At 40.4% G+C, this 11,641-nt stretch overlaps 1 protein-coding gene across 2 annotated transcripts in view; it reads left to right on the forward strand.

Annotated features, from left to right (window-relative positions):
• Positions 1 to 11,641, forward strand: part of SLC16A12 (solute carrier family 16 member 12) — an 84,830-nt gene that overhangs the window by 57,861 nt on the left and 15,328 nt on the right. The window contains exons 3-4 of one of the 2 annotated variants that reach the window (XM_076009986.1): positions 7,993 to 8,096; positions 11,043 to 11,186. In XM_076009986.1, coding sequence (XP_075866101.1) covers positions 7,993 to 8,096; positions 11,043 to 11,186 — 248 coding nt within the window. The remainder of the gene's footprint in view (positions 1 to 7,992; positions 8,097 to 11,042; positions 11,187 to 11,641) is intronic. The other variant, XM_076009987.1, reaches the window with a different exon arrangement.

The raw sequence follows: 11,641 nt of genomic DNA on the forward strand, positions 1-11,641 counted from the left end.
TTAGTTTTCTAAGGTTTTTAAAGAATTGCTAAATGCATACCCAAGACGGTAAGTTAGCATAAGCTGACATAGCTCCAGGGATGGGTAAGATGATTTCTGTAAGTCCATTTCTCCAGAATTCTCTTTATCTATCATCTTAATAATTAAGCTCAACCGTAATCATTAAAATTTTACAATGGAAATACAGATCTAATTGGATATGTGATTCATAACTCACAAATCAAAAAAACACTGTGGACAACTGATGGTAAGAGATCATAATTATAATGGTATGACATGTGGCTTTAAGTTCATGGATGAGGAAAAAGGGTGTCAAGTGACAAGAGTGTGATTATAAAGTTTATAGCGGATTTGTGAACACACCACATGGAGTTAATCTTACACAGGTCTAGGGTCTATATTCATCCCAGAAAGGAAAATCATGCAAGGTCAAAATAATCCTTGAAAAGCCTTTGGTTTACCAGGTACTGAGCTCTTGGAAGCTTACAACCTAGAATTTAAATTCCTTTGCTTTATTTGCATTTTGGCTTTGTGGTGGAGGCTGAATTCCAGGTTAAAGGAGAGCAACAGCATAAATATAGGGATTCTCTCAGTCTCATTTGCCCACTTCTCTCTCTCCTTCTTTTCTCCAAGGACATAGTGTTAGACATGCTTAAGTTACATGTGTGGACATTCAGACTCAGTCATCTCATTTATATTTAGAATAAATTCATACTTGAAATCTGCATTTCAGTAGCTCTTTTCTCTACAAATGCTTTCATTCACATAGAACTCCTTGTTTCTCTTCTCTGGCAATGCACTCCTGGCAGTATAAGAAAGTCATTTCAGTATAAGAAAGTTATTTGGACGAATAACTTTACTTGATGGCATCATCAATAAAATCATCCATGTTCTCCCCTGCGCCATAACAAAGATATAATGCAGGATAGAAGAAGCAAGATGTTTTTGTTTGCTACAATAAGAGTTAGTTGATTATGTCTTATATTAATAGTAAACTGTAGATTTGTTTAAAATAATGTCATTGATATTGAGTCTAATTTTTCTCCCATCTATATTATGAATCTTGTGTTCTGGGTGTGAAGAGGTTGTGGGGTTAAAAGGACTCTCTCTCATGTTGGTTCTTACATGTAGAAGCTGCCTTTATTCCCAAGAGGGGGAATTTTGGGAAGTATGCTCAGTGCTTTATAAGGAGGGTTCATGCCAGAACCTTCTGGGTAGTAGTTGAGTCTTCACGAAGGAGTTGCACTCTTGTCTAGTTGTCCGTGGTGCTTTTGGTTGAGATAATTCTTCCAATCACATTGTCTCACGTGGGCCCTGTGATTTCAGCAGAATAGGTATAGTCACCTCCCAGAGGTTAGGACACTGAGGCTCAGGAAAGTTGAGTAACTTGCCTTCAATTTCTTGGCCAGTATGACAGAGCTGGACTGGAATCCTAGTCTTTTTTATGTCTCATCTTGTTTATTTGTCACTGCACACACACTCATAATCCATTGACTCTTAACACACACAGAGAAACCACTATCACATTTTCCAGCACATAACTAAAGAGCTTTCTATCCTGTTATTTCTCATACATACACACTTCACACACACATACATACACAAATGTGTGCAAACTCTGCTTCCACTTGAAAACTGTAGAATTACAAGGTGTAGGTTTTTCAAAAACTACCTTAGTTATGGGAAGCATTGCCTTAAGATAGGCTATCTTCTAATATCCAGGGAATTGTCATATTGGTGGTGAGGAGTCATGGTGCTAAGGGGACAGTTGTTTCCAAATTTCCCTCTACCCTGTCTGCCCTGTTGTTAACTGGCCATGAGTGATGCTACCCCGAACTCATGTACAAACAACTGCATATCAAGGCTGGGGGAGATTGGGTACATGGATTCTGTTGAATGCTGTCCTCTGAAACTATGGAAATAACTTGGGGTACATGTTCATAGGTAATTGAGGAATTACACCAGGGACACAATTTATTGATGGTCATTCATGCTCATCAGCAACTCACATGGTTTTTCTTGCTTGGAAGGACATTGGTTCTCAATTCTCTCTCAAAAACACTGGGATAGCCAATAGATCTCATGACTACCTTCAAGGGCTCAAAGTCTTGCATCTTTTTTTAGGTTGTATCTCTAAGTTTTCAACTTTAATTCAACTGAAATCAATTCCACTAATACGTACCATGCATTCATTGTGGACAAAGCTATGTGCTAGCTGCCTCCAAAAACACAGAGATATTGGGACATCATCTAGTAGGCTCAGGCATAAAGAACTAAATATAATCAAAATGCGCTAAATATAACTTAGGTAAAAATAGAATGCAAAGTAACACAGAGAGGGCTTAATTCTGACCTGGGAGTTCAGGGCAGGCTTTCTAGAGAAGTTGTCCCTGGAGTGAGTTCTTAAAAGAATGGCAAGTATTCGGCCAGGCAGAAACGAAAGAGAAAGATGTTTCAAGCTGCATCAGCGGACGAACTTCATCTGTTACTCACTTGGTGGTAAGGGTGGGCAGCCTTCATTCCTGAACTGCCTGGGGTTTAGCCAGAAACCAGAAAAGAGTGTTGTGGCTGGCAGCAAAGGCCTATTATCAGAGGTTACTAGGAGATGCTGAGAGGAGGATACTTGAGCAGAATAAGTTTAGAGGAGAAAAGTGTGACGAGGTAGCCAGTGTCTGAATCTAAATGCCGTAAGCCAGGAAGCAGCCAAAAGAACTGGAGATGGGAACAAGGAAATCAGCCTCTGGGGTGATTTGTTTAATTTGGAACTTAAAAAATGAACTCATTCATTGAGATGGTAAAAATTAAAACCACATAGAAAATTTTTAAAAAAAGTCTTTTTCTCCTCACTTCCTAAGCCTAATGCTTATTTTATATATGAGAAAGTGAGGCCCTGAGAGATTAAGAAGCTTTATGATAAACTCTCAGTTACCCAGTGTGAGAATCAGGGATCAAAATCCTGCTCTCCTGACATCTGTAATTGCACAAATATTCTAAAAACAACAAAAACAATCTTTTCAGTGAGATGCACACACGCTCCCAATAAAATTTGATTTCTTTAGGATGGTGCCTGTGTTTAGAAGGCATAAGTCATGAAACTTTATCATTTGAAAAGTTCTGTGGTACATTTCCCCTTTGAGAACAGATGTGAAGTGATAGACTATTTTCCCCACATTTCATAAAAGTCACAATCATTCAAAAGCATGTATGTGATTATTAAACGTTTTTCCCTCTGACAAGTTGGCTCACATGCTCAGACAAGAATCTCCGGTGTTGGTTTCAAGAATCTCCGGTGTTGGTTTTGATTTATTTTCACATACCTGAAGTTTGACTGATATGACTAGTCACGTCAGTTAAGAAAACCAGCCAGCAGAAAAGCAAATGACAAAGCAAGATTTTTTTTAAAAAAAAAGAAGTCACAAGAGACAAACATAGCCATACAAATATTAAGTTCCTTAAAATTATTTAGTGAAGAGAAAAGAAAAGATTATGATTTATAATATCTTATCTTATCATCCTATGGGACCTGTTAGACAGCATGTGTTCCTCTTACATTTCCAGCTTCTGCAGCTCCCTCTTATGATTCTTGCTCTCAGCAAATAACATACTCAGTTTCTTCACATCCCCACTTTCCCCCACCTAGCCACATGTTCCTATATGGCCACCACCCAATCTTCCTCTTCCCTTTCTCATTCATAGTTCTTGAAGTTGCAACTCAACCACTTTTACTTCCTTATCTTCTTGTCACTTCCTGTACCTACCTTCCTTCCTTCCCTCCTTCCTTCCTTCCTTCCCTCCCTCCCTCCTTCCTTCCTTCCTTCCTTCCTTCCTTCCTTCCTTCCTTCCTTCCTTCCTTCCTTCCTTCCTTCCTTCCTTCCTTCCTTCCTATAATATCTATGAGTATTTAGTACATGGCAGGTACCATACTAGATGTCTGGGATTGAGTGTGAGATAAGGCAGACATGGTCTTTGCCATCACAGAGCAACATTCTAGTGGAGAATACAAACAGATGCAAAGGGAATCGCCACCCAGTGTGGTAAACAATCAGCGTGTAGTGGAAACACATATGAGAGGTATTGATAATAAACCCAGCCTTGGTAATCAGGGGGTGGTCAGGGGAACCTTCTAGAGGAGTTACTATGATATTATCTTGAGACTAAAAGAATGAGAAGGGCAAGGAGAGCATCCTAGAAAAGAAAAAGGATTTAAGTTTCAGAGGTGTGAAAAAGTGTGGGTGGCATGTTACAAGAAGTAGCAAGAAGTTAAATATGGCTGAAGTGAAGAACCCAACGGGTGGGCAGAAAGGAGACACATTGAGAAGGGACAGCCCATCCAGTCTCCTGAGTCAGGTTATAAAGTTGGGAGCATCAGAATCTTATTTGTGTTCTAGAAAGGTTGCTCTGACCATTGAGTGTAGAATGTACTGAAGGCAGCCTTGTGCAAATTCAGGAAGGTCAGTTAGAAGGGTTTTGGCTGCAGTTCAGGAGAAAGGTGCTAGCATGAAGCACAGTTGCAGTTAATGCATGCTTTTAAAAGAGCTCTGCAATATTTTCATTAAATTTAAGTTCATACGATCAGCCAGGTAGTTCATGTTACTACTCTCTGCATTGTCAGGTGTGACTCCGTTTCAGTACTCCAAGTGCTGATGTAATTATTAATCTAGCATCAGATCTACTGCTGCATGTCTGGCTTCTTAAATCCCTAGATGGAGAAGGGTCACTTTTTGTGTCCCTTTCACAGAGAACTGCATACAGTGCTCAGTGTGGAGAACAAGAATGGGACTGCAGTGAGCACAGACATGTGCCTCTCATTTGGCCTCAGCTGCAGCTGCCAGGCGTACAGTCAGCACAGCCTGCAGCTGTCAGTCCTCAGGTGTCCCTCACCTGCGGAGAGCTGCCTCTCCCAAGAGCACACCCTTGCCCGGGGCGCCCACATCCAGTGACTGATTGAGGGAGGTGCTTCGAGGCGGGACCATTCCATTTGGGACCCTGGGAATTCGTCAGGCATGCATTGCACTTTGACCTCTCTGCCTAATCCTGTGTCCTTCGCTTTCCTTCTACAAATGTTGATCCTTATTCTATGCCCGGCACACAGAGCTCCATCCTGGCATCCACTGGGACTTAGAATTTAGCTCATACCGTTCTCTTTCTTGTCACGAAGACCAACAACATAGTCGGGGGCCCAGTGCACAATGAAAATGCAAGGCCCCTTGTTCAAAAAGCAGGAAAAAAAAATGCTGTTACAAGTACTAAAATATAAAGCTTTTTCCTTTCTTCAGTGGTCTTTCAATTGTTCATGGCGTTTTAAATTTGCTATTTAGTGTTGTTGTAAGGAAAGAAAAATGAGAATGTTAAATATCAGCATGAATTGACTGTTGTTTATATATTAGGCAATGACTTTTTGAAATGCAAATGAGTATTGAACTCATATGTGGAATCACTGGAGTTTCACAACTCTTATTTGGTAGCTCATAAATGCGTATGTATTTCATTTTTATCAGAACAATGGAAAACTGGCACTACTAACTGTTAGTTAGTGGAACTAACTCAACTGTTTTTTTATGTTTTTTTTTTTTGAGACAGAGTCTCTCTTTGTTGTCCAGGCTAGAGTGAGTGCCCTGGAGTCAGCCTAGCTCACAGCAACCTCAAACTCCTGGGATCGAGAGATCCTTCTGCCTCAGCCTCCCGAGTAGCTGTGACTACAGGCATGCGCCACCATGCCCGGCTAATTTTTTTATATACATATCAGTTGGCCAATTAATTTCTTTCTATTTATAGTAGAGACGGGGTCTCACTCTTGCTCAGGCTGGTTTTGAACTCCTGACCTTGAGCAATCCGCCCGCCTCGGCCTCCCAGAGAGCTAGGATTACAGGCGTGAGCCACCACGCCTGGCCTAACTCAACTGTTTTTGACTTCTTGATTCTTGCACAGCCTGTCAACATTCTCTCTTCTTCAGCTTACTGGTGGGTAAGAAAGGACTGAAAAGGAAGGAAACATAGGTTGCCTTGTCTCTCCCTTTCCTTTATGCCATCACTCTCAGCATAAATGGTGACTAATACAGAGAAGTAACATGAATAATAAAGGATGTGATAGGAATCCCTGATCTTTCGTGATTCTTAGCACACCACTGCCTTCTTTCTGCATTTGAAGCAGGTTTTGATTCAAAAGGAAAGCCTGGATTCCCAGGGCTGTTAGACCCTTCTTTCTCCCTACCCCCACAGATACAACACACTTAACTCATACTTGCTTTGAGTCTTACCAAACTCCCTCAAATCATGGGTCCACCAGAATTCTGTGCTCTTGGGACATCTCTAATGCTCCATATGACATCTCTAATGCTCCATATGACATCTCTAATGCTCCATGTGAACTGCAGACAGAACTGCAGACACACATATCAAGTGCATCTCTTCTGCTTACGTGCTGCCTCTGTTGTTCCATTGGCCTTCACTCAAAAACACAAATTCAGAGATAAAATTATTAAGAATTTTAAGTCAGTGATGGCTGAGCTCTAAAGCGAGTTTCATCCTTCTGAGTGCCAGGCTCTGTGGCTCTGTGTGGGCTGCACTCCCATGAAGCTGGCCCTGCCTCACACAGCTGTCTGATTGTATCTGGTTTTCTCCTTTCTCCTCCAAGCTGTCCAGCACCTAACTTCACACCTAGCAGCAACTGGAAAGGAGAGGGAGAATGAAAAGAACAGGTTACTATGGGCTGCTGAAGCATGATGAGTTGGAATTCAGCCCTATCCAAAAAGATTAATAACCTCTTATCTCATTCCCAAGCCACAGGCCTGATCTCTTTCCCTGTTATCACCAGGCTCTAAAAGCTTCCTGCTCAGAATAGGGCACCATGCTAATCTATACGAAGCTCTCCCAAGTTGTACAGTGATACAAACTGTTGCTTCTGGTTCACTTATGACTTTTTTCCCTAAGTAATTAACTGTTTTTCAACATAAATATTTCTCTCTCTGCACACATATGCATAAACACATTTCTGATTATATAAGAAATCATGTTTATTATAAAATAATTCAAAATGCAGAATAAAGACAGAAATGATCACTTCTCACCATTCACATATAATGATTGGGTACATATTTGTATGCTTTCAGCCTTTTTCTATCTATATAAACTATGTTTTTAAAAAATAAATTCTTACTAAATATGCTATTTTGTATTATAACGTACTTTTTTACCTAGCATTATATTGTGAATTTATTTCCAATCAAAAAGTACAGATCGGCCGGGCGTGGTGGCTCACGCCTGTAATCCTAGCACTCTGGGAGGCTGAGGCAGGCGGATTGCTCGAGGTCAGGAGTTCGAAACCAGCCTGAGCAAGAGCGAGACCGCTGTCTCTACTATAAATAGAAAGAAATTAATTGGCCAACTAATATATATAGAAAAAATTAGCCGTGCATGGTGGCTCATGCCTGTAGTCCCACTCTGGGAGGCCAAGGCAGGCAGATTGCTCAAGGTCAGGAGTTCGAAACCAGCCTGAGCAAGAGCGAGACCTCATCTCTACTATAAATAGAAAGAAATTAATTGGCCAACTAATATATGTAGAAAAAATTAGCTGGGCATGGTGGCGCATGCCTGTAGTCCCAGCTACTTGGGAGGCTGAGGCAGGAGGTTTGCTTGAGCCCAGGAGTTTGAGGTTGCTATGAGCTAGGCTGACGCCATGGCACTCACTCTAGCCTGGGCAACAAAGTGAGACACTGTCTCAAAAAAAAAAAAAAAAAAAAAAAAGAATCCATATTGTTGTCCTTCTCTCTTTTCCATAAAATGTTCCTTGGAGCAGTATGACCTCAGTATCCCCTTGTTCTTCTTGTTCTCCAGAATGGTCCAAATGTTCAACTTCTGATTTCCCACTTATTATAGTACAGCAATTAAAACTCTTAGAGACTGGAACAGCTAATTGAACCAAAACTTGTAATTTCTGGTTCAAATCCATGTTCATTTGCTTTTTGTATAAAATGCCTTGCATTATATTTTTCAGATGTATCTCAATTTTTTTTGTGGAGTTCCAGACATACTTCGCTCAGGATTATGCACAAACAGCATGGATCCATTCCATTGTAGACTGTGTGACCATGCTATGTGGTGAGTATCACTTACAGGATAGACAATTACTGGCTACTCTTGAACTGTACATGACCAAGCCCTTCCACTGACTTTGATTACTCATTTTTCTAAGTAGAAGGGCTATGTTAAAAATTGGCTAAATATATGCAAAAAGAAAAGGTCAATCTTAGCTTTGGCTAAAGCCAACCAGGCTTGTTCTTGGAATGAATGGTTTTAGCTGATGTCATATGGAACAAGTATTGTAGTTAATACACTCAAAAGGACACATACCATTTGGCTCTTCCATATAGAGATAAGATGCTGAGCATTGCTGAACTTCTCCTAATTTCGAAAGCAGTTTACCATACAGCATATGCTTGGCTTCTCTCTACCAAATGCTATGGCCTTCTAATTCTCTAGTCATGTGAACAATCATTGCATAGCACCATGAGCCATTACTATATGATCTACTTAAATGAGAGCCAGCAGTTTTGCATCACATCTCAAGTCTTGGTCTGCATTCTGTTTCCTTCCCAGAAGCTTCAAAATTTGGCTAATAGATTTCATCTTTTTCATGCATAAATCTTCATACTTAGAGAAGTATTGGGGAAGGATGGATTGTGTAATCATGAGCTAAACATATTCACTATGGCTATAATTTCATTCAAGAAACCACAAAGGTGTTATAGAGGGTATGTAGGTTGTTCCAGAAATTCATGGAAACTAACATTCCATCTATATATTAATAGTGGAGGACAAATAAAGTTATTAAATTGGTGTTTTAGAGAATTTTTAAGATTGGATCAAATTATTTGCATTTCAATGAGTCTTGAGTATTTTAGAAAACTTTCATCTTTTCAGGTCTTGTCTCAGTGGCAAAAAACAAATGCTACCATGTTTCCCTGAAAATAAGACAGGGTCTTATAGTTATTTTTCCTCAAGAAGACATACTAGGGCTTATTTTCAGGGGATGTGTTATTTTATTTAAGTATGGTACAGCAATCTACATTTATTCAAATATAGTTAAGTCATCTTCTTCTGGAACATCATCATAACTCTCCAAACCCCGAATTCCATCCTGAATTTCTTGGGACACTATTTCCTTTAGAACCATTGGCCCCAATCTCTCATGTTGAGCAATAGAGCTCTCGTGGGGCAGATGAGAAGGGCTGCTCATCTTCTTTACCTTTCCGTGGACGAAATGCATGAGTTGTGCACATATGCTGTGTAGCCACGCTCATCACTAGGTCTTATTTTCGGGGTAGGGCTTATGTTGTACAAATGCTTAGAAATCCTGCTAGGGCTTATTTTATGGGTAGGTCTTATTTTTGGGGAAACACGGTATACTATTACTCAGTAACTCATAATAACTTCATCTGATTCCACTCTAGGTACTGACACATAGTTAATTTTAGGAAAATGTGTATGCTCAGGAATCAGTTGAATTGTGCTGAAATATATTTCCTTGGTTGGGTGGAATTTGAGAGCAATTCTAGGCTTAAAAGCAGGTTTCATGAGATGGCTAAGTTGATTTTCTGAATCAATAAGAAGGTCTTAAAGGCTCAAAAAATCATATATTTGGGTTTTGTAGCTTGTTTTTTTTTTTTTTTTTTGTAACAGGTAAAACAATCACTGGATTTTTAGGGTCACATTATTAGTCACAGCCTTTGTATCAGCATGCCAAGAGCTGTGTTTGTCTTTCTCAGAAAATAAAGGTGACTCATCTTCCTCACTGCCATCTTTTCAAAAATATTCATAACCCCCCAAAGAGGAGTAAATGGCCTTAGGTGATCAATATGGTCACCATGATTTGTGTGAGGCTTTGAGAAGGATCATGTCAGAAACAGCATGTTTAAATTCTATGAAAGAATGAGAGGCCTGTTGTACCCAATTACCATATACCTTCTTGCTCACCTGGTAACATGACATTAGAACATTCAGAGTACGGGCAAGAGGCTGCAGAATCACATCTGTGACAGTAACTGGGAACAGATCTGCTCTAGGATGAATAGAAAAGTTCATTTGAGTTGAACATTGGAGTCAGGCTCCAGTTTCAACCTGATCAATACAAAAATGATCATATTCTACAGATACCCAGAGAATCAGCTCTTCTGATCTTGTTACTAGGAGTACTGGTGTCAGCGTGAATTGTTCCTCAGAAAGAAATTCACATGCCTTTCATCACTCCTGTCATTAGTCTGGGAGACCCAAGGAGGAAAAGGGCAAAATAACCTCCCACTTGGTGTCAGGCATTCTGAGCTGTATTTCTTGGTAACCTTGGACATACTATCCCCCTGAACTTCAGTTCCTCTTTGGTCTCTTATACATTTAATGCATATTCTATAAGCATTGAGGTCAACATAATTCTGACACATTGGTAAACCACAAATGGAGTGAGGTCGACCAGAATGTCACCATGGGCATGAAGAATTTTTCTTAGATTTTTCTGGGCTTTGATTTCTCATGCAGGGTGTGTGTGCTACAGCCTGAAAGCAGTGCCCCATTGTGGAACTGTCTGCACTCTCTCTGCTAGGTCTTTTACTGCACGACACTGCTGATCACACAGGGCCACTCACTTTCTTTCTCTACCAGTTCACTGTCATCATGGTTGCTAATGCTGTATGATCAATACTATAGCAAACATCCCTGTGCAAGTGACATATAGTTTCAATAAAGAGTGGATCCTGTTTTAACAACACTCAATAGTCCCAGTATTATGGCTGTAATGAAGTAAAGATGAGGAACAAGCACTGAAATGCAAGTCAAGAGACTTGAGTTCTAGTCTGGTTTTGCTACTTATTCTCTGAGCGACCAGGGACAAGTCACGTCCTCTCTCTGGGCCTCAGTTTCCAAAGCTGTGGAATCAGTGGGGTGGGCTCAATGTTTTTAAAGGGCGATTGTGCTCTGCTCTGCCAGTGCAATACCACAGCGTTCGCTGCTCCCCTGAGGCCTTTCTGTTGAACTTATTTGTTATTGTTTTTGAAGCTCCACTTGGGAGTGTTGTCAGTAACCGTTTATCCTGTCAAGTGGGAATCATGCTGGGTGGCTTGCTCGCATCTACTGGTCTCATCCTGGGCTCCTTTGCCACCAGTCTGAAGCATCTCTACCTCACTCTGGGCGTTGTTACAGGTAAGGGCACTTTGTACCTCTGTCTACTTGTCTCACCCATCCCATCCAGGGGTGGCCAAGCACATCCACAGAGGAGTGATTCATAAAATATTCATTTTGTTAGATGCATAATTTAGCTGACCCAGCTCATGTCTACCTACCTAGCAGTTAAACAGAGCTGGACATGGGATTGCACTACCGTAATAATAATATGTCACCACTTTAATCCTGCCATATGATCAAAGTAACTGCTGGCTTTTCCTTTGACATTAGTGTATGACTGAGATTCTATACTCAGAAGAAACAAGATATTACCCAAAATTATTACCCATCATTTTCAGCAATGGTTATTCTGCAAACTCTTTGCCAGGACATTAAAATACTATTCGTGGTCAACCTGAGTTGCCCTTGCTTTATAATGAATATCATTGTCTAACAAATGTGAGTTTTCAATTTAAAAAAGAAAGCCCCTTGTG

Source organism: Microcebus murinus, chromosome 14, assembly GCF_040939455.1.
Source record: "Microcebus murinus isolate Inina chromosome 14, M.murinus_Inina_mat1.0, whole genome shotgun sequence".
NCBI lineage: Eukaryota > Metazoa > Chordata > Mammalia > Primates > Cheirogaleidae > Microcebus > Microcebus murinus.